Source organism: Sphaeramia orbicularis, chromosome 8, assembly GCF_902148855.1.
Source record: "Sphaeramia orbicularis chromosome 8, fSphaOr1.1, whole genome shotgun sequence".
In the NCBI taxonomy this organism is placed as follows: Eukaryota; Metazoa; Chordata; class Actinopteri; order Kurtiformes; family Apogonidae; genus Sphaeramia; species Sphaeramia orbicularis.
The window spans coordinates 41,413,565-41,437,338 of NC_043964.1; the positions used below are offsets into that span (position 1 = coordinate 41,413,565).

Sequence of the window (23,774 nt, forward strand, 5' to 3'; positions counted from 1 at the left end):
TCCTTCTCTTTCCCTCACTTTTTTCCCCCTCTAAATCAGTTTTTTGCCGCTGGCCTTCATAGTATGCAGGACAGGTTTTAGGCTCTGTGTGTGTACATAGTAAGGCAGTAGTGGTATGTTCACACATCTCCTGTGGCAGTAGACTAATAACTGATAAGAGCTGACACTCAGAGTGAGAGCTGTCAGTCCGTTTGTGTGTATATGTGTGTGCATTTGTACAGTATAAGTTCACACACTTGTGCTCAGGCTGTGGCCCAACATTGTATTTTTAGCCTCTTTGCTTCATTTTGACATGTCACCATTATACAGCCAGTGTCACCTTGTCTTCTTCCCCTCTCTCCTCTGCTGTCACTACTCCTCTCAGCACATACCTACAAAATAGCTTCTTTTTGGTTCTCTAACATCTACTATCTCTTCTCTCATAGCAGTGGTAGGAGGGTTTAAATGTTTGAGGAGGTTGAGGCTCAGCTGCTCAATAACCCTATCTAATCTTCTTTTTCTTTGCCCTTTTTCTGTTGCTGCACCCCTCGTAGATGAGGAGCGAGGAGAGGACCGAACTCGTCACCACGATGACAGACTGCTGGGGGGCAGGTTGGAACGAGAGCAGGAGAAAGTGCTCAGGTGAGGGGTGGCTGACATCGGGATTGGGAAGACTCACAATTATTCCTGTGATTTTGGTACTTGCCAATTAAATGGCAATGTTAAAATGTCACGGGTTTAGAAGAACCCAGTACTTTTCGCCATGGAACTCTAGAGTCAGGAATTATAAGGCTCCAGTATAGTATTGGTTATTGTAAAATTTCCATCATAGCCTAAACGTCCCTGAAAATTTATTTATTTATTTATTTTTTTTTTTAACCAGAGATGTTGGTTTTGGCGCAACTTGATATATATAGTGGCTGCTTGTAGCTGATATTGGCCTTCTCATTGGCAAATATTGGTTTTGAAAGAAAGAGTTCAATAAATAAAAATCATACATTGAGTATCCTTTATTTTTTTGGGTCGTCTCAACTTGTATTTATTTTTACAGTTTTATTATTTTGAGGTAAAGACACAGAAAATATATATTATTTTTCAGTGATTAATCTCAGCCAATTATGTTGCTATCAGCTTTCTCCTGCATCAAACTACCTTTAAAGCTAAAATCTACGATCATTTGACCCCCACTGCTGCTTAAAAAAAAAAAAAAAAAGATTTTTACATAATTTTTATGTGACTCATCCTCATAAATGTTGTACTTGACATAAATGGTGAATCAAGTTTTGATTTATCACATGCTGTCTTCTGTAACTCTATGGCAATGTGCTGAAATACAGTGCAAAACCGTATACAGCTACAACTTGGTTGCAAAAATAAAATGCTGCAAGTCCTGACCAACCGGAAATGTACTGTTGTAAGCCCTACCCCTAAAGTTCCTGAAATAGTAGGTACTACCCCCTGAGCAGGGACTTTTTTTGGTTAGTTCCACCTCTTAGTTCAAAGGTTCCTTCTTCATTCTGCTAAACCACTGTGACATATGATTGAAGAGGGATTAAGTATAGACAAAAAGGTGATGCATTGCATAAAACAGTTTCACTAATGTTTAAAACATAAATTTATCAAAACTGTTAAATATTTTGCTGATGGAGCATTGTGTGTGAGTGCAATGATCAGTGTTAATCCTAAATAATAGTCTTTTATTTAAAACCCTGTTGGAAGTACTTTCTCCACCTGTGAATCCAGCGAGAGCACACAGTAGGTGTAAAGTTTACTCTTTGAGATTCGCATTCAGGAGTTTCATGTAGTATTGGTATTAAAACTTACGCAACTATCAACAGCAGAAAACAGTCATGTACCAGAAGGCACTCAGATCAAAACCCCCACTAAATTAACACTGTCTACACAGACTGTATCACTCCCAGAATAAAGTGTAAAGCTCATTGTTTACACACATCTGTGTTATGGTACTATGAAGATTTCTTCCTCAAACAAAAACTCAGTCATTGTAAAACTAATCATTTCTTGTGTTTTCTGTATAGTTTGTGTTATTTAGCTTCACTGTCATAGTTTAGTCTCAACCGTGGATCAACGAAGAGAACAAATAAGGACATAATATAGCAGCTGTGTACCTTCATGAGTGTCATAATAAAAACTTCAGCATCAGACATCACTCTTACAGTTTAGCGTTGTCTCCAGGGGTGAAAACAGCGGTACTGCTTCTACCTTTTAATCACTTGTCTTTGACTCTGAAAACTGTTTCTTACTGACACACATCCAGAGACTCCTTGGTGTCAGTTTTCAGCACAATGAGACCCTGAGTCTGTTCACTACTCACTCTAGTGGTCACATACATTCACAGTGACACCCCAGCCTGTGTATGGATTCAGTGCATATTTGTGTTACAGTACATTGGTAAATGTGGCATAATGTCATACCCCTTTTGTCTAAACACTGTAATCAGAATTTTAGCCTTTTTGAATATTTTGAAGTAGAAATACTGTTGTTAACCATGGACTCCTGGACCATTCTGCATCAGACTCATGCCATTATTAAATCTACAACTGCAGACCCAAACTGACCTTAGCTGCCAATTTCTGACCTGCAGTGTAATCAAATATATGCATAGCAGGCAGCAAAGAGCTCCAAAAATCATAGTGGTGCACAACAGGAACTAAATTACTTAAAAATGATGAGACAAAAATATCCTTACTTCTACTAGGAGACTTGGCTTAATGTTCATTTGGCACAACATGGACTCCATTAATTAAAATGTATATCCTCCAACATTCAAGTTGAAACATAGCCTACCTGAAGTGAACAGATGTGAATAAGATTTTCTTTAACACTAATGACTCTGTGCTGGAGTCTGTTCTCTAATAAATCACCTGTCCACTGAAGTTAGTAAATTATTTAATATTAGTATATTTAATTTTAATAGTCACCTGTCTGCGATCTCTAGTAGGGCTGACAGAATGATGTGAAGGACGCACACAGTTTTACTCTCTACTATTTCAGCTGAGTTCCAGACATGCAGTATTTTAATGCTTCGTGTCTCCTTCCAGAGAGTCCAAGGAGCTGGCGGAGTTCACTCAGATGCACCCTACCCCACTATCTGGAGGCCTGACCCCCAGTATGATGACACCCACCCTCATGAACCCAAACCTGATGGTGACGGGTGGTGCTGCTCTGTCAGGAGCCGGACGCTGGCCCCCTGACCCCTCAACCCTGACCTCTCACCCTTGGATTCCCCGCCCAGGAGCACCCCCAGTTTGGCTCTCCAGCTCGCCATACAGTATGTAGACATGTACTAAGAACACAGTTTTCATTGAGGCTGCATCCACACCAATGCATTTCATTTCAAAATGAGAGCATTGACATCCACACAATTGTTTAACAGACTTTCAGAATCAATTTCCAAACATTCTAAGATGTCTGAAAGGCCTATCATATAAGACGCACAGCTTACCTGCTGAATGTAGTCAGTAGCATCAGGATAAAGTACAGAAATTAACTGCATAACAGCCAGCAGAAGAGACAACAAGGACACAAAGCTGTAATTCAGTGTCCATGCTGATGGTAATGAAGGCCGATGTCTTGATTACTTCCTGTAAATATCCTAAAAGGACTGTGACTAATCAGGGCACAGTCTCTGTTTATGTCCATCTACATTACAACAGTGTTCCAGAGTTTCTAAATCAAAACAGTGTCAGTAGCATTTACAAAAATCTTAGTTTTGGGATTCAGAAACCCAGAAGTGATGTGGACTCTTGTTGCAAAAGTTATGCCTTTAATAACAAAAATGTGTTAATAGACATAGATTGTGTACATTTGGATAAAAATTATTAGAATGCCTGCACAAAGGTGATCAGTGAGCAGCCAATATGTCAATTTATTATTACTTTTACAATTTTAAGTACTTAGCTGCTATTAATAATTCTTTCAGACTAAAGGCCGGAAGAAGAGCAGCTGTTCACAACATACATACTATACAAAGCATTTCGCACAGTGGTGGGTCATAAGGGCCGGTGGAGCTCGACCTTTTCAGTGGCCATTTACTGTCTCTCACTCTGTCAGCTTCAACTTTAATCAGCTCAACAGCAGTGTGTGTATGCATGCAAAATTCTACATGCATCTGTGTAGCTTTTTCTCATTGGCCGGGCAGAATAGGGGAGGCGTTGGCTGTCTGTCCGCTGACACGTCCAGCAGCAACCCTGCAGGGGTCAAGTGCCACAGACATTCCCGAACTTTGCAGGACATTCCAGAAGTGCTTTTCCAGCAGTCGGCGTCCAGAAATAACAACATCATTACACACATACTGGCATACTTGTGAGCCTGCATGTAGCTGGACACACCAAGCATCTGAAAACACAGATATACACACACTTCCATGCACAGAACTCCCCATGGGGCCAGCACCGTCTAGACACTGAGGACAGGAAAACCAAATTCAGAACATAACAGATGTATCTCCATTAAGTGGGTATAAATACTGGATAAAGAAAGAGGCAGAGTAAATGTTAGTTTTAGCTTAGCTGAGAATGTTTTTTTTCTCTTTTACACTTTTTTATCCCATTCCTTCAGGTCTGGGTCCTTCATCACTCCACCAAACCCTCCCTCCAGGCTACCCTCCATCTCTGCCAGGTTCTATACCTCCTCCGTACCAGTTTGCCAGAGATCCACAGTCTGGACAGCTCCTTGTCATCCCTACTGAACACCTGCCACACTATGGTACAAAAGCCTCTCTGCATGTTTGCATCTATGTTTTGAACAACAAAATAAACTTGTGTTGCTGGTTTCATGTTAATTTTGAGACAGATGTTCATATTAGTAACAACTGTAAACAAGTAAGACCATTGCCAACAATATTGTCAGCCTCCATATGGTATTGTGGACTGACTGCCAGCTTCTTTATAGCACACGCAGAACTGTAAACAACAGTGGGTGCCTTGTGATGCATGATACTAAAGAACATAAAAGCCTCCGGATAAAACAGGATTTGAATTGCGTTGTGTTCCTCCTGCCCTCTCCATTGCCCGCAGGAGGTGACGTACTAGAGCGTGGAGCCCCAGTGTGGTCGAGTGTGTACGGTACAGGCAGCTCACTGCAGCACGCAGCCCAGCTTCAGCTCCTCTCCCAGCAACAGATGCTCCGACAACAGGAGCTGCTCATGATCCAGCAGCACACGGCGCAGGTCCTGGAGCTGCAGAGGAACGCACAGCTTGTCGCAAGTGGCATTCATGTTAGTAGTTCAAACCCCACACTGAAATACATTTGCATATCAACACGCATTGTTTCCTGCAGCCACAAAGCAACACACAGTGGGCAGAATGAGACTTTCTGTGTGTTATTTTAGACTCCTCCAAATACAAACACATGAATCCTGGGTGTGGAAAAGTAGACTAATAAACAAAGTCAATATTTTTTAGCAATTGGCTGTTTATATATATATAGCTTTTTGAATCTACATAACTGCTGCATTTTGTTGCTATACACATTTAAAGTTAACTTACTATTGTGTAGGTTAATCTATCAGGGTTCCTATGCAAGTATGGAAAAGTATGGAATTTGATTTTATAAATTTCCAGGTGTGAAACAGTATGGAAACAAATGTATGGGAAAATATTCATGTTTCCAAGACAGTTACCACTGTTCTATTTTCTAAAACATAAAAATATGAATATCTTAAAAAAAGAAATGGATCGATCTGTTTTTCTAAGATGTTTGCTAGCGCAGCTAAAATTTTATGTGAGAGCACATACAGTAGGCTATGTGTTCCAGAAAACATTTGGGCAGATTGACAAGTTGAATGCCCAGCCTTCTGCTCTTATCCTCCTCCAACCCATTTTAAGGCCTGCCCAGGTGTCGTCAAGTTTCACTGCTGGTTTGACGGACAGGTGATGTCCACACACTGTTCGTGAGCGAGCTATTCAACGTGCCTTGTGTGATCGTTGGCAGAACTCATAGGAGTAGATGTAAATTCTCTGATGCCTGGCTCATAAATCCCAAATATAAAGGCTGGTTGGAATTTTTTTTACCAAGACTTCTGGAAATTAGTGTCTGGAAGAAGTATGGAATTTTGACATTTCAAATGTGTAGGAACCCTGATCTATGGTAATGCATTGTATTATAACAGCTCATCATACGCTTGAAACATCACTTGGCTCAGAAAACAGCCCCATTTTCAACTATTTGACAATGCATTTGCAGCAAATCCAAGAGGGTTTTTAGAGTTTATTTAGCTTGAGTTAATTTAGGGGATTTTTTTTTTCCAACCCATAAAGGAACACTTAATCCTTCAGTTTATTACAAACATTCCAAATCAACACATTTTTAATTAGACAGAAAGGGCATGAAAAAATGTTATCTAGCAAAAATAACTAAAGCTGTCAGACATATTTAGTGTAATAAAAAGTCCAATATTTGCCCCAGAAATGTTGTGCAGTTGCGTAAGATGGGAGTGCACAAGTAAAGTAACCATACCTTAGTTTTACTTAAGTATAGAAGTTGAGTAAAAGTACTTGCACTCCTCCACTGCTGCTAAATAAAATTATGTAAACACACCCTACGACACAGTCAGAACAAATACTTAGAGGATGAGATGCATATCCTGTTGTGTCAACTAAAAATAAACTACAGGACCAGGCTGATGATGATGAAGAATGTGTCAGTCAGTGTAGCAACATAGCTTAAAGATGGGCTTTAATGGATTTTGGGATACATTGTCACATAGATGGTTAGTGTCCGCATTCATTGATATGAAGAAAAGTAGGCAGCTAGTGTCAACAAAATGAGCACATTGAACATGTAGCAGCAGCAGCACATCCTGCAGCTGCAAGAGAATGCAGTCAGAGATGTGGATAGACCTTAAACACAGCTCCATATACAGAATGTGTAACCCCCCCCATGTGTTTCAGGAGCGTTTGAAGGCCAGCGAGCACCGGCCAGAGCTTGAAGACAAAGCAGACAAGCGGAACCCCGACCCCAAACCCCGGCCCTCCTCGATATCCTCCCCGTCTCCTTCGCCCATCCTTCATCCTCGCAAACCTCCTCCTCCCTCTCGCTCACCAACCCCGTCCACATCCTCTCTCACCCCGCTGCCTCCACTCCCCTCCCCGGTGACCACTCTCAAGTCAGAGGAAGGGGGGCAGAGAGCACTGTCTCACCCACCTACACCCCTGCCTCATCCTCCTTCCCCGCGGTCTGCCTCTCCACCCCCTTCTTCGCCACGGCGGCCCAAACAGGAGGCAGCTGAAGACGGGGAGGTGGGAAGGAGGGAGCAGAGAGATGGACAAAAACCACCCACTGCACCTTTTCAGGGCATCTACTCAGGTGAGTCTAGGAAAAACTGATAAGTGTGGGACATGATTGGCTAGCTTTTTGATTTGTGGAATTATTTACTCTTCTTTAGTCACACAGACATTGTAGATTGTCTTACAGTGTATCATGTTTCGCAGAATCACTGTATCATGATGCCATTTTTATTTTGGTAAGATGTTGTGATATTATATTAAGTCCTCTCTGATCCTCACCTTAGTGTTGAACCCTGTCATGAACCCTTTAGTCATGTGCTTATGTAATCTGTCAGTGACCAACTGCTGTGTTTTTGTGCTGACAGATCTTCCAGGTTACTCTTACCAATCTATCACTGCCCCATTTGGCTCACCTTTCCCCACTTATCACATGCCAACACCAACTGCAGCCAAAACAGAAGTCGTCCCACCTCACCGCTCCCACTCTCCCTCCCCAGTGGCCTCTTTGCCTTCAGCTCATCTTCATTTGAGGTCGCTGGACTCTGACATTAAGCCTCAGAAACTAGAGCCTTCGAAGTCAGGTTCTTTCCTCAAACAGGAACCTGGTGTTGAACAGCCTCAGTTGGATGTGACACCAGAACCCCTAGGTCCTCTTCGCCGCAGCCCAGTCCTGCCCACACAGAACAGAGAGGTGGAGGTGGATGGTGAAGCACCAAAACCCCAGCCTCAACCGGTACCATTGCACATCTCTAGCCCTCCACCACAAAAAAGTGAAAGACTTGAAGAAGTCATAGGGGAAGAGCAAGATGGAGGGCAGATCAAAATGGAAGTCCCATCTTACTCGTGTCAGGCAGCATATCCACTGCCTCTTTCACTCAAAGAGGCTGAGGCTAAGCCAGATGTCATTAAAGATCCAGAGCAAACACGATATCCATCATGCATCACTGCAGATTCTGACAGCCAGGAATCCGCTCAAGTGTGTGGGTCATTAGAACAAACCAGCAGCTCTATGTGTGAACCCCAGCAGCTGGATGCTCCAATAAACTTACACACTCCTAGTCAGAGAGAAAGTACCAATGAAACTCCTGTTTATCCACCTGTCATCTCTGACTCCCCATTCCCACTCATCACTGGTCCTGAGGATCCCATGGCAGGGCTGTTGGCCCTGGTTACAGCCAGTGAGATAGCTCAGGCCAGACCCAGCACCCCACCTGCCCCAACGCTCACACCACAGATCGAAAACCCTCACCTAAGTAGTAGTGCAGGGCCTCTAGAGATGGTGGCCCTGGAGGGGATGGCCCTGCTCAGCCAAATGGCACCACAGGAGATGGAGCTCATCAACCACGAGCGAGGTGAGGAGATAAGAGACAGTTGAAGACAGTGTTGCCAACTTACAAGTAAATTAGTAAATTATTCTAATCCACTTCACTTTTTGTCAAATTCATGTAATATCTCCACACTGTTTGCTTGCTGCTCATTCTGTTAATGCTGTGAAAAAGTCCAGTGTTTGGAATCAGCCCTGGCTTGATAAATGGGTAAAAAAGGTGCTGTGGATTGATTCACATCACACTGTTACAGTTCATCAGTGACAGGAGCACTGATTGGACAAGTGTGTTAGTTTGGCTGTTGAAATCTCAGCAATGTTTTTCAGATATCACGTATTTCATCTCAATGGTCCATTTTGGAATTTTCCTTTTGTGCATTTGCTCTATGTCCTCTTTTTTTGCTTCCAAATCAGAGTTTAAAATACGTACTGTATATTTACACACAATCTCTCCATGATTTTAATAACATCTGGCAGTTTACTCATATGTAGTTACTGTCCACTGAGGGTAGTGTTCAACATTGGTTAGAGATACAAGTTGTATGAATTGTGTAAAGGTTTCGTATTCCTCTAATGTTTTAATATCTTCTGTATCCTGCCCAGATGTGACATTAGAGGGTCTTGATTGTCTACTGGAAGCTAGTAGGCAAATTCTGTTGGAGGCCATTGAAAAACAATCCCACATTGATCTGCCCCGAGTTCTGGACCCCACCAAGAAGTACAGCTGGAGGCAGAGGAAGGAGGAGCCAGTAAGAACAACAACAAACCATTGTTTGATTGCAAAATGCCGCCGGATTTGCACCATTTTCCTCCTTCCTATTCAACTTTTGTCTCTCTTCCTTGCAGCTGTACAGTAAAATGTCAGTGGATGTGTTGGACGCGGTGGAAGTGGAATACCGGGTTCGCCTGGCTGAGCTGCAGAAGACATATAAGGAAAAGCAGAGAGAGCTGAGCAAGCTGCAGAGACGCAGAGACAAGCGGTGGGTGTTGTTACACAGACCACATGACTCCAGACACGCTTTTTTTAAACACCACACACAAGATGAATTAATTACCTCGCTGCTATCTTTAGACAGTGAAACACACCTGCAAAAGAAATGCATCTCCACCCCACATGAATAAAAAGACGCCTATAACACAATGTTTTCAGTGAGCGGCAGCAGCAGGAGGATGAGAGGCGGAGTCTGACCAGACGAGGCAGAGGAAGACCCAGGAAGAGGAAACACTTGGCCACGCCTCTCAAACTGGACAGCAGGCCTGGAAAGTGAGTGTCCATTTGAGTATAATATTTTTCTTCCTCTTCATTTTGAATCTTGTAGATGTTTGACAAATGCTTTGTCTCGTGGATTTTTGTGTGTCTTAGGGTTGGTAGGACAGTGCAATACTCTGAAGACTCTGAAGCCGGAGAGGGACAGAAGAAAAAGTTTAGGCCATCCAGAGAAGAAGAGGAAACAGAGGCAGGGAGTGGAGGAGTGAAGGTGAAAAAGAAAAAAAAGAAGAAGAAAAGCTGGAATGAGCAAGAGCCTTCCACTAGTCATGCTCTGGAGGTAGGCCACAGTGTGATTTCAGCAAAAACCTCCCTACTTTGTTATGTTTTTTGACTATTATAAATGTTTTTCGGGGTTCTCAGGTGTTGAAGGCGAAGCGTGGCCATGTATGTGAGCAGGAGCAGCTGGCATCTGACCTCGATAGAGCGCTTTCGCTCTCACAGCTCGGCTCTCTCGGTGCATCTCACAAACTTCCCTCCAATGCAAAAGTAGACCGGTCGAAAGGCAAGTCTGGGGAAGGTCGGGTAAAGGAGCGGAACATCCACTCCTCTGTCAAAGGGCCGAAACACAAAATAGCTGGAAAGACTTGTGCTTCGGAGACAGTCCAGAAGGTGAAGAGTCAGAAGAAGCGCACTTTGTTCTCTCCTGGGAGATCAGAGCTCAGCAGCTGTTCCAACAGTGAGTACCTGAGGACAAAAATGGAAAAAAAACAAACAAAAAAAAAAAACTGGTTTATTTCTCAGATGAGAAGAAACTCTTTACAATCCATGACATTTTTAGATGCCATTATTCATATACATACAGTGTGTATGCTCTCAGGTGAAGCATAACATTTAGATACTCATTTCACCTTTTCAGACATATCTCTTCAGAACATATATTACATCGTATAGCTGTTTGCAGAAATAACAGCACATTTAAAAAAGTACAGTATTTCCTCTAATAGTAACGAGGGCTTTCATTTATGTCTTTATTTCTAATTCCCTCATTTTCATAAGTATATTGGTCATGTTTTGTACAAAGCTCTGTTTTGATCTGATACTATTTGCCCTGTTAAAGTTATGGCGTGACATTGTCGATACAAACATTTAATTATGGGGGTTCCCATGCATTACATGAAACCCTGACACTTGTGATCCTTGGAGGGTACAACAAAATACAGTTTTGCTGAGATATTAATACACTTCAGTAGTGACTGAAATTGGATACTAGCACTTTAAATAAATTATACAGAACAACAAACTTAAATTCAAGCAATAGAAATGTACGTAGAGCTTAACTGGCATGCATTTTACCTCTATCCATGTTCATTTTTTTCCTGGCCTTTATTCATTGTCTGTACCTGCCACGCCCAGACCATACTGGAGACCCAGATTTTAATTGGCTATCGGATTTTATTTGAAGAAATAAAGCACATACCATAATATTGTAGCTTTTACACTTTAGTTAGGAATAAATTGTACTGTGGCTGTGAGCCATGAAGGGAAAAAAAACACTGATACGCACGGTCAGTTTTCATCTCGTCATGGTATTTGTTGATATCTCGCAAAATGATACACATCAGACTTATCCTTTAAGAGGTGACTCATAGGTTAGTGTAGTGATAAAAATATTCCATGTTGGATACTTTGACTTTATTGTATGAAGAATCTATCCTCTTCTAACTTACACTTGTTACCGGTACTACTGATGACTGAGATTGACGAGGCTAAGAAAATCAGCACATGGGGAGATATTCTTATCATTGAAAACTTGGTCAGCTGTTTAGTAGTCCAGTTAGTCATTATAATATTTTTTTTATTCAGCTTAAGCTTGCATAATTGATCATTTTCTTGTTAGATAGTGATGTTAAAAGTGGGCAGAAATCTCCTCACTGTCTGACTCTTTATTGCCTTCCATGTGACCTCATAAATCATTAACCACCCTCTCTCTGCACCAGACTCTGATTCAGAGGAGCACAATTCTGCCCGAGGGGGCTGGCCCCCTCTCTCAGGCACACGTTCCCGTGACAACCTGGCCAGGAAGAGGCGGTCCACGACATCGCCAACATCACTGCTGTCCAGTCAGAAGTCTCAGAAGAAGAAACACAAGCACTTATCCCTGCTGCTGGAGGAGGCAGGCCTCAGCTCTTCTGACGACTCCTTCGACCAAGGTTACTGACCAAATCTTACAGCTCCTCGCCCCTCGTTGTACAGTCACACAAAATGTCTTTGAGCCCTTGTTTGCTCTTTTGCTAAAGCAGCTGTTTCCACACTGTGCTTTAGCTTGTCGATTCCTACCTCTCTTGCTGCTGGCTTCTCTGCGAAGTTGCCTTGTTTTTAAAGAGCATTGCTATGGTGTTTTATTTTAATTGCCTGGATTGCAAACCGTTTTTGTAGCATTTTGTATATTGAAACTGTGTGAACTGTGAGATTTTCATAAAATTGTATTGCAGTTTGGTTACATATAAGCTTTATTAAAGGTGTTGATTTGATTGGTACAGAAAGCAAAGCGCTGTGGTCCTTGTGTCTGCTTCATCTGTCTGTCTGTCTGTCTGTCTCTTGTCAGTCTGTCCAGCTGCCACTGCACCTCACACATCCTTTAGCGTGCTCTGTTCGTCAAATATCCCTTTAGCTTCAAAACATTGTTTACATTTATTCAACTAAACATTGAATGTAGAATATTAGGTCAGAGCACACATTTGAATCTGATTGGATGGATTCCAAGAGCTTATCCTGGTCAGTTGTAATGGTCATAACTGAAAAAAAAAATCTGAATTAAAGGTTGGATTGTGTATTTTTGGAATGGTTAGCTCTATTTATTCCAAGTGTTTGATGTGGTCTGGTTTTTGGTGATGCTGGGGGTATTTAATGCTTCATTGCTCATCTTAAACATTTTCATGGCACAGTCATCTTCTGAGATGTCGGGGATATTTGGATAATAGAGCTTCTCCTCTGTGTCTACTAAACCTTCAAATAACCCTTTTCCCCTTCCGTTACTCTCTCAGACCCCTTGCTCTGTCCTCTCACCTTTCCTGCCTCACCTTTGACCCCTCCTCCTCCTCACCTGTCCTACCCATGATGCTTTGAGTGTCTCTCAGCCTGTTCCATGTGCTTGTGCTGCTGCTGCCGTTGCGACATTACAGAAGCTTGGCAAGGACTAGCGCAGCCTTGAGCCTACGCTGCCTCGCTACGGCTAGTCTACGCTGTGGCTCAAGCTCTGCTTAAGCTAGACTGTGCTAAAGCCAGGCCACGCTACGGCCAGGCTGCGCTCTCGCCGCTGCGCTGCCCCGCCCCGCCCCGCCCTGTCTGAGGCCACACCCCTGTCACCTGCTCTGTAAGTAGGAAGTGCCCCTCCCTCTATTCTTTATTGACCGCTAACATGAATTATGCTGAATTGAACTACATACCTTAATTTGTTTTGGTTGTACTTTTTGTAGTTTTAATCATTCTCACAAATTAAAGCCCTTACTGAGAGCCATGGTTACCTCGTGTCCACTGAAACCTCTTACACCTTTACAGGAAATGCTTCAGGAGTGTGATGAGACAAGGGATGTAACCATGGTTACTCAAACCTCATATGAACATTATACAAAGGGGCCTCACAGGGCTGTCCTCTCAGTGCTTGCCTGTTGTATTGTCTGCTTGCTAAAGTTAACACAGTGGATTCACAGTACGATCTTGAGTCTGTTCATGGCTCTATTTACAAAATGTTTCTTTAAGGCAAGACATCTAAATCAAATTTGTCATTACCATTTGTGTTAAACACGTTAACTCTGCTAAAAATTCTTGTTTTTATTGACCACTGATGGTTTTCTGTACATAGACATGCACATATGCCACTTTGGCTGCTGGAATCGTCAACATGCTGCTGTATTGGGCCAGTGAAGACTGATCAGTAAACATACAAGTAAACTGAGGAGCTGCATTTGTTTTGAATTAAAAGCTCTAACATTTACATTTCCCAACTTATTTCAATGAATCTTGATTGATTCAGTAGTTCATGGTCTGTACGGTAAAAACAAATACAATTTATGTTCAGAAATGTAAATGTTGCTTGGAATTCAGAAAACTACAGCTCCCTCTTTATTTGTGTTTTTACCAGTCCAAAATAGCAGTCACGTGTCACAGTGTTGAACTAACATATGTCATCTTTTACACTGTGATGTCACTGGTAAATGTAGAGACACTATGTGCAGTCTGATGTAAAGTCACTCTCTAACAACCAACAAGCAAAAAGGTGATTATTGTTTATAATAGTGATTGAAATCTGGTGCAATGGATGCTTCAGTTTAGCTTCAAAAATGGTCAGATTTTCATTGTCTGTCACAGTTGAACAGACTTTGTACTGTGTATCCATATTCATTGTTAACACTCTAACCCCTGAGGAGTTGCTCCTCCTGTTTATCTGTTACCATGGACCTAACTGCTACTAGTAACACACAGTTAACCAGCAAAGTACTACACATTTGTGTGTGTTTGTGTGCGCGCACTGCTGTTTCATGCTCTTCCACCCTGTCAGAGTTGGAGGAAGAAGTGGGTCTTTGCAGCTTTTCACTTCTGTTCTTCTGTCACAAACTGACAGGTCCTTCAATAATAAATGATATTTAAGCTCAAATGGTTCCAGTGTGTGTGAATGTGTGTATGTGTGTGTGTTTGGTTCACATGCATGTGGTAAATCCCAGGTCTTTTGCTTACACAGCATTAGTGAAGTGTGAAAGCAGGCTGCAGTGCTTTGGACAGTCTATATTGTTCTTCACTGTTGTCTCTGATCAGCCTACATGATTAGGTGTGTGTGTGTTTTTCTTATGCAGATGAGCTGTAGTTGTATTCAGCAACATATTTTGTTAATTGAATCATATTTTTTCTCTGCCTTCTTTGCCTATGAATCAATAAGAAGTGTTTTGACCTTTGGTCCAGACCGCTGCTGCAGCCACATTCATGTCATCTGAGCTGATCTGAAATCTTTTCTCTGAAGCAGAATCCTCGGAGGACAATGACGACAACGAGGAGGAATCTGATTCAGACGATGGCGGCTGTGAGGAAAGTGGGCTGGGACTTTTGGCGAGGTTTGCAGCCAGTGCGATCCCCGTCAGCTCCCCACCACTGAGCCTTCTCCATGACGGCAAACACCGCAGCAGGCAAAGCACACTGGGTAAAAAGGACAGCAGACAAAATGACATGGGACAAAAAATATTTGGAAGATTTACTGAGATTACTTTATATGGCTTTTCAAAGCAGCGGAAGGAAAGGAGACAGAAACACTTGTGCCTTTGGTTATTCTGTGTATATCAGATCAGGCTTGTTTCTCTGCATAAACTCAGCTTTTACTGAAGGCCTTTCACACTATAATTGCATTTTTTGTGGTTGAGGAGGTTCATTTGTTCAGAATTATGTTATTGATTCATAGTTTAATATTCATCCATTTCTAATTGTCACATCAGGGTGTGTGTAATTATTTACCCCTGAATCCTGTATTGGTTTCAAATTGATCAATAGTCTTATTCACAAGGTTATTGATTTCAGAGAATCTAACACCTTATGTAGGAGTAGACTGTTTGCAGAATCTTTGTAAAGGTTTAACATGAGACCCACTCCTCCTCCCCACTAGGTTCATCCGAGTGTGAATGGTCAGACTCCGGTTCAGACTTGCGGCTGAGGAAGTTCCCCTCTCTGCTGCATGGCAAACGCTCTGCCCCAGAGCTTCCCTTGTTGCCCCCGGCAACCCACCGCATTGACCAGACCAGCCCTACCAAGCGGGAAGAATTGCTGCCTGTCAAACGCAAGCCTCTGCCCAAACCACGCCCTTCACCTCGGTCACCGCGGCGGTTTAGCTTTGACCTGGCCACTGGCTCAGGGTTTGGTGGCTTCAGTGAGGATGAGGGCTGGAACCGACGACGCAGCGAGAGGATTTTCCTCCACGATGCGACCACTACAGCCAATCAGATATCTGCATCTGCCTCTGCCTCTGCCAATCAGAGCAGCTCCTCATCCTCCTCCTCCTCTTCCTCTTCTTCCTCCTCTGGCTCAGCCCCACCGCTCACCCTGAAGCCTGCCTCCAGACCCAAGCCCAGTCCACCGAGCAGAGAGGGAAAAGATGCAGTGAAAGTACGTCAATAATTAATGGGGTTGTTATTCCCCAGCTGAGAGAAGCTGAAAAACACAGTGTCAGTGTTTTGTTCCCCTCCCCTTTTTACTCTTCTTCCCTTTCTTTTCTGTTACTGTTTCACTCCTCAACTCCTCCTTCAAACTTTGATTCTCTTGCATCCCTTTGTCTCTGCTGACACTTCTGTGTGTGTGAGTGTGTGTGTTAAAGTGTGTGTGTCAGAGTGCCAGCAGGGTTTCCCAGTACTTCAGTCACTGCAGCACTCCCCTGCTGTCTGTGTCGTGTTGCTGACAAGAAAGGACAACGGCAGGCTGCCTGGCAGCATCCCACCCTCAGTGTGTGTGTGTGTGTATTTGTATATGTGTGCAATGATGTAAATCTGTCCAGCAGATCTTTAGTGCTGCCATTCATATGCATGTTTTATTTGTGTGTTTTGCAACTTTTGAAATCCAGAAAAAGAAGCTGAAGGACTCTCCTCTGCCTGTGAGCCCATCGTCCACGCTGTGCTCCCCTATCACAGATGGTCCCGTGGCTCTTAGCCTCAGTACAGCACGAAAGAGCCAACCAAAAACCAAGACCAAGGCCAGAGAGGTCAGTGGGATGACGAATCAGGTGCAAAGTCATTATAGATGTAAACTTAATCATTCATGCAAGGACAAAACCAGAGCACCAGGGTATTAGAAGTTCACAAACACACACACACACAAATAATTATAAAATAATTTGGGTTGTGAGCACTCACTTTTGTTGTGTCACTGAAAGAGAAAAGTAAACCTCATTGTATCGTGTGATTTCTGCCAAAGTGGTGCATTGCTCTCCATCTGCCACCGGCCAAATCTTGAGTTTGTTTTGGAAACACATGAGGCAGCTAAAGTGTCTTTGTGGTGGTGGTGGTGGGTAAGATATGCATAACAGCAGAAAAGACTGTATATTCAACAGTGTAATGTTGTAATATGTTACGGTTCCACTTTGAAAACATAATTTGTGGTGCGTCAGTACTGGTGTTTGGGTAGTCTGCCACAAATTTATGTTATAGGTGTCATGTGTATAATATGTATGAAGAGTAACATTTACATGTTCGAAATGTGTTCATTTTATTCCATGCAACAACTTGGTTGCTGCAACCATTTAATTATTATGAACTAACATCATCTGGTTTTAAAGATTACACCACTCTCAATCTCATGTTACTTCACAACTATATTTAATATAACTATTCTAATTGTTTTGTTTGAAAAACCCCCAGTGGCAAAAATGACCCACTGTGCATTGAAGTAGCACAATCATCTTCCAAGGAAAGTCCAGTTGATTTCAGATCACTGGTACTATGAAACTGAAACTTTGTATGTGCAGCCCTCCAGGGGTGCGGTGAGCCGGCTGATGGAGAGCATGGCGGCGGATGAGGACTTCGAACCCAATCAGGACAGCAGCTTCAGTGAAGATGAGCTACTCCCAGCATGCAACAACAGTGTACCAGAGAGGTCCTCTCCACTCGGTCAGTACAGACACACACCATCCACTAATGCCCCCAGACACGCTAAATGGTATGTGTTACTCATCACTTTCATGTGTTACTTTGCAGCTCCAGTGCAGTGTGTGTTGGATAAAGACTCTCTGGTAGATGGACTCAGAGTTTTAATCCCAATGGATGACCAGCTACTGTACGCAGGACATGTGAACACTGTACACTCCCCTGACATGTGAGTACAGATGAAAAAGGACTGGAGCAGTGATTAGTTTGATCATATCCATGTGATTTCTAAAATGCTACTTATTCCCTGGACTGTTACACATCAGATTCAGAATGAACACATGGACAGTTTATAGAAACACTAAATACTGCAGTCTGAACACATATGCACAGCTTTGGAAATAACAAGTTAATGAAAAGGAAGTGATTATCACAAAATGACCTGGTTTTCTTGTTTGTAAATATAGGCAGAGATCTGGCAAAAGACTTATCAGCTTTAGAAACTTCATAAAGAAATAAGCAGTATTTAAATGAAATGAAACACATACTATTAAGAACATCTGATGTTGAAAATAATCAGATCAACAGAAAAAGATCATGTTGAAAGGCCGTTTTATTCCATTTCTGCAGAAAATCACTGGTGGTTTAGTAATTATTTCTATTTATATATTGTATGCTTAATACTACTCCCATAGTGATGTTGTGTGTAAATATAAAATTAATTTTTCTGCACAGTCACATGACCTGAAGTTTATCATTATTGAAACAATAATCTGACAACTCCTGGCAGATAGAATTTTGCATTAACCTATATTTTTACCCTGCCCCCCGAAGAGGTGGCAAGGGGTATTGTTTTTGGTTTGGTTTAGTTTGTTTGTTTGTTTATTTAACACTTTAACAGCAAAACTATTGGTTCAATTAATAGCAAATTGGGTGTATAGATTTCCAGTGACCCAGAATAGATGTCATTACATTTTGGGAAAGGTTGGTCAAAGTTCAAATTTTTTATGATTTTTTAACATCTTCGCATTTACTTATAATGGGTTAAATACATGCAAGGGGTGGGGTTTGTTGTGCCTGGCAGCACTTGTTCAAAAAAGAAATCAAAGTGAAACTGGTAATATCGCTTACCTGTATAAGTTGCTACTAAATGTTAGTCAGTTTACTGCTCATTGCAACGTTTCAAACTGCAAGTGTTTTATTTCTGCCACAGCATTAGCTTAAATGGATTTAGCTAATGTCAGTATGGCTGCAAGTCAAACTTTGTGTAAGCGCTTAAGAATGCACAAATTTTACATATTAACCAGCAGAGAAGATTAGGGGAAATTGCCATTAACAAAGAAAGAGGATGAGCACAATGCATTGTGGAATCTAGAACATTATACAAATAGGTGATATTACACACTGAAAATCTGCACGCTGCAGTTTGTCTTTCATTCGGGTATTTTTTAGTATACTGCAGATTTTACATTCTATTTACTACATGTCAGAATTGACATGTTAGTAAATTCTGCTATTGCATTTGTAAGTCAGTGATTTGGTAAGAATCTACAGATAAAGCAGATGTGAGTGGAACTGTTGTTGAGTGTACCTGCCACACCTTCACACTTTGCTGCATCTTCTGTCCCTGCAGATACAGTGTGGTGGTGGAGGGGGAGAGAGGGAACCGACCACACATCTACTGCTTGGAACAACTACTGCAGGAAGCTGTGAGTAAACTGGACATCTTTGCACTTCTGTAGACCACACTGATCCACCAGACGCATACACAGAAGGCATATGTGTGAGCTCGGTTTGCACATGGGAGAAGTTTGCTTTGAGTACTAGAGGGGCTTTCATCATGTTGTGTGGAAAAGCTGTGTTTTAACCCAAACCACAATCTCCTCCTGATCTTTAACCAAGTAGTTTTGTGCTTAAACCTAAGGGTTAGTCTGTGTTTTGTCACTGAAGACCTCCTAGCTGATCATTTCAACTATTTCAAAGCAGCAATATCTCAAAAGCAAATAAAGATATATATGAAGTTTGGTTTGATGAATGGTGTTCTGAATGTGTGTAGCAAATTGGACATGGTCATTCAGGAGCATTTTTTTTTAAGTCTGGCAATCAGAGATTCATTTACCCCTATGCAAACTGACCGAACACTGAACATAATTATTAAAAGAATAACTGAGAATAATAAGTCAAAGACTAAAGATTGAGACTTAACCCAGGATGTGAACCCAACTCAACACTTAGTTGCGTCTCTTTCTAAAGCTTTTCTGCTGCGAAGTCTTCTAGTTCTTCTAGAAAACCCAGCAGTCTAACTTCTCTCAGCACTGTGTGGTTGATGCTGTGTCATATTGGCTTTCTGGATGAGACATCTTTGCTCTGTGTGTGCAGATCATCGACGTAAAGCCTCCGTCTGTGCGCTACCTCCCAGAGGGCACCCGCATCGCTGCCTACTGGAGCCAACAGTACCGCTGCCTTTACCCCGGCACGGTTGTCAACGGTACAACAACACACTCACATGAGATGATTCATCATACACTTGCATGGACAATTTAATTGTAGCTGGCAGCACAAACAAATGTTAAATGTGTTAAGAGAGCTGCTCCTTTAGTGTTTTACGCTGCACAGAATTTTCTGGAGTCTGATGGTGATAAGAACATAACTGGTCTATATTCTGTTGCTATTGAAAACTCAACTGACTGTACACAACTCTGTAAAACATCACTGTTAGATTGAGTGTATATGGCACATATAAATCAAAAGTGATGTAAAATTTGCAGTTTAGTATTGGTAAAGATTCACAGATTTAACTGCGGACATGTGTTGAATCAGAACCATTTTGTCTCCAAATGGTCACTGTTGAATTGTCTTTGTCCAATCAGGAATTTCAGATATTGACGAAAATGACAATCTTATCACGGTTGAGTTTGATGACGGCGACACGGGCCGGATCCCCCTTTCTCACATCAGACTGCTGCCGCCGGACTACAAGATCCACTGTGAGCACACACCCAGACACACACTCACAGCAACATTAGTGTTGTTAATCATCAGAGTGGTCTTGTAGCTGCTTTCAGTTCTCTGTTGAAACAGGAAAAGTGGAAACTGAAGTCTAGCAGGGAAAATATAGTTTCCAAAAGAATTTAGGGCTTCCAAAAATGAAAGCCTATATTATTAAACACTACCAGAGGAAGAGCCCCATGTTACATCAAGTTTTGTTATTTTATACACACCCAAACTTCATAATAAAAAGTAGATTTTATTAAACCAAACAGTCTTTTTAATTATATTTAAGAGGTTGAAACATTGCAGACAGCAACCGAATGCCTGCTGTTTGCTTTTTCCTGTAAGGAAATGGTAAAAGCTGAAATTTCCTGTAGACATAATGCAAACACAAGAGGCTTGTAAGTCACATTCTTCAAGCCATGAAGTCTTCTGCTTCTTCTAGGTGCTGAGCCATCTCCTGCGCTGCTCGTAGCCAGCTGCAACAGGAGGAGAGTACGCAAATGCAGTAAGGAGGGCAAAGAGGCGACACCGAAACAAGAAGACAGTACTCCGAAGATTAAAGGAAAACCTGGCCGCAAACCTAAACCCAAACCTGGTGAGCTAATCAATCAATCAAGCAATTGGTGGATGGATTGGATGGGTCAATACAAGTTTGCTCCTCTGGGCTTGAAGTTACTGTTCCACTGAGCCATCGCCTATCCTCTGAATAGATCATTTACTCTGAGTCTAATTCTACTTGACTCTAATGTATCAGATGACTTTGCTAAAAACAATGAATTTCATAGAAGTGATGGGTGAAAAGTGTCAAAAGAAAAGGTAACAGTTCCCATAGGAGGTAAAAATAATGGAGGAGGTGCTTTAAATCAAAACATGCATTAAGTGCTGTCATCACTATTGCTATTATTTGAGATATGCTGCCTTTTTTCTTCTTTGAGTAATTCCATGGGACCAGTTAAGGACATCTTCTTGATGCACTGGAGCCAAGTGTGTCTGCATGAAGTCATAAAAGTGGTGGATTTCAGGTTATGTGGCTCAGTGCTCTGTGTTTTTCTCCTTATTTATCTGTATGAGATCTCTGGAAGTTGACTTCATTTGTGTTATGTTGCTATAATAGAAATGAGTTCATGTGTTTTTAACATGCCCATCATAGTGACCATTAAAGAGCTAAAATCAAAAATGTTTCTATCCATTTCATCTTTTGATGCATCTTTTTAAAACCTCAGAACCAACAAAAATAGCTCAAGGCTCCGTAATGACTTTGATCAGACGTCTCATATTTGACCACAGCTGTCATCTCTGATGGCATTTTAATGAATTCATTCTTACAGCTGCTTTGTCAAGGCAGTTACTCTAGCTGTAATATATGGCATGTTGCATGTCTGATTTGCTGACACTGGTCTTGTTTCGTCTGGGTAAGCAGTTCATAAATGCAGTGGTTTCATTTCAGACTTGTTTCCTTGCTGATTTGTCTACCGTTCTCAGCATGTAAGGCAGTACAACAAAACTCATGAAGCCACAAAGTGAAAACGTCAGCACATCCAATGTGAACCCATGTAGAGGCAAATTTGGCCTAAAAATAGAGTTGCTTAACATTTTTAAAAATTGTTTTTCTTTCTTTGTTTCAGAAACTGCCCTGGACCCAGATGGCCGCGAGAAAGCTGATCCCCCATCCTCCTCCTCCTCCTCCTCTGCTCAACCCACCGAAAGGCCCCAGGCTCCCCCCAAGCTGACCCAGGACAGGACTTCCTCTGTGCAGAAAGCAGCTCAGGAGAAGCCCAGGCCTGCATCCCGGCCCACTATGGGAACCCAGGCAAAACCAGGCCGAAAGAGCTCCACCACGACCCCTTCAAGCAGCCCAACCCTTTCCAGCCCAGTGTCCAGGAAGGACAGCACAGCCCAGCCTCCTTCTTCAAAATCAGGCCGGTCTCTGCCTCCGTCCCTCTACCCCTCCACATACGGTAAAGTCCTGACCGTGGACCTGTACAGTGAACCCAACCTCAGCTCTTATAAAAGAGAGAAGGACAGCAGTCCAACCACCAGCAGACCCATTGCAAGACCTAATTTGACATCTAATGCAACGAAACCCAGTACTTCTTCGACCACTCCTAGACCCTCATCAGCCTCCACATCGAAAGCCAAACCTTCCTCAGACCACCACAACAGCTCCCGTCCCAGCCTCGGCCCTGGGCACATATCCAGCTCCATCTCCAGGATGCCAACGAGCAAACCCAGCTCGTCACTAACATCCAGACCTTCATCGTCTTCGTTGTCCTCATCCTCTGCACCCAGACCCAAACTGAAGATGCCATCTGACCAGCTGTCCTCCAGAACTGGCTCCATCTCCAGGCCTAAGCCCAGTTCAGGGCAAAGTGATGTGAGGCGTAAGTCACTATCCGCAGAGCCCCTTGTCAAGCTCGACCACGAAGGTGTCACGTCCCCTAAGACCAAGAAAACCAAGGCTCTGATGTTATTAGAGGAACGTGGTGTAAGGCGAGACCACACCCCTATTACCACAGCCACAGCCAACCAAAAACTGCAAAAAACTGCTAAGCCACGAGCTCCAGAGAGAGACACGGCTGGCCCACTGGAAAAAGATTCCACCTACAAAGCATCGGTGCTGGCAAAGGAGAAGGCAGACGGCTGTGGAAGTTGTAGTAGAGGACAGGAGGTGGAGAAGAGAGAGGAGAAAGTGAAAAAAGAGGAGAGGAGGGAGGTGGAGAAGAGAGAGGAAAGGAAGATGAAAGAGGAATCTCAGAGCAGCAGCAGCTCTGATTCAGAAGAAGAATCCAACAAAGGGAAAATGAAGAAAAAGAAGAAATGCACCTCCAGCTGCTCCTCCTCTTCTTCATCTTGCTCTGGATCCTCTTCATCTTCATCATCGTCATCCTCTTCATCATCCTCGTCATCTACAGATGACTCCTCCTGCAGCTCAGATGAAGAACGGACTCCCACCCCTCCACCAGGCCCTGTGTCTCCACCTGCTACACAGGAGAAACCTAAAGAGGAGACAAAAGAAGAAGAAGAGGAGGAGGTGAAGAAAGAGGTGGAGGTAAAAGTAGAAGAAGAAGAAGAAGAGATGTCTCCTCCTTCGCAGTCCCCATCTCCTTCAGCCTCTCCAACCACCGCCACTCCCACCCCAGCAAAACCTGCTAAACCTGCCACCGGGAAGGGCTCCGGGCAACGGGGGCGTCCTCCAAAACAGAAGACGAGTGGGGGAGAGGGGAAGGTGGGCAGGCCAAAGCGGCGAGAGGGGGTCCACCTCCCCACAACTAAGGAGCTGGCCAAACGTCAGCGGCTCCCCAGTGTGGAGAACAGACCCAAAATTTCTGCTTTCCTTCCCGCCAGACAGCTCTGGAAGTGGTTTGGGAAACCCACTCAGGTAAGGAGAGAAATGGTGTGAAGAA

At 42.8% G+C, this 23,774-nt stretch overlaps 1 protein-coding gene across 2 annotated transcripts in view; it reads left to right on the forward strand.

The window, feature by feature from the left end:
• Positions 1-23,774, forward strand: part of tnrc18 (trinucleotide repeat containing 18) — a 53,936-nt gene that overhangs the window by 24,234 nt on the left and 5,928 nt on the right. Inside the window, exons 6-27 of one of the 2 annotated variants that reach the window (XM_030142300.1) lie at positions 534-621; positions 3,042-3,271; positions 4,561-4,707; positions 5,019-5,218; positions 6,894-7,308; positions 7,595-8,581; positions 9,157-9,302; positions 9,400-9,533; positions 9,704-9,817; positions 9,917-10,100; positions 10,184-10,499; positions 11,761-11,973; positions 14,778-14,954; positions 15,411-15,907; positions 16,359-16,496; positions 17,259-17,400; positions 17,488-17,605; positions 19,010-19,085; positions 19,756-19,864; positions 20,247-20,363; positions 20,813-20,965; positions 21,996-23,749. In XM_030142300.1, the coding sequence (XP_029998160.1) occupies positions 534-621; positions 3,042-3,271; positions 4,561-4,707; positions 5,019-5,218; positions 6,894-7,308; positions 7,595-8,581; positions 9,157-9,302; positions 9,400-9,533; positions 9,704-9,817; positions 9,917-10,100; positions 10,184-10,499; positions 11,761-11,973; positions 14,778-14,954; positions 15,411-15,907; positions 16,359-16,496; positions 17,259-17,400; positions 17,488-17,605; positions 19,010-19,085; positions 19,756-19,864; positions 20,247-20,363; positions 20,813-20,965; positions 21,996-23,749 (6,455 nt within the window). The remainder of the gene's footprint in view (positions 1-533; positions 622-3,041; positions 3,272-4,560; positions 4,708-5,018; positions 5,219-6,893; positions 7,309-7,594; positions 8,582-9,156; positions 9,303-9,399; positions 9,534-9,703; positions 9,818-9,916; positions 10,101-10,183; positions 10,500-11,760; positions 11,974-14,777; positions 14,955-15,410; positions 15,908-16,358; positions 16,497-17,258; positions 17,401-17,487; positions 17,606-19,009; positions 19,086-19,755; positions 19,865-20,246; positions 20,364-20,812; positions 20,966-21,995; positions 23,750-23,774) is intronic. The other variant, XM_030142301.1, reaches the window with a different exon arrangement.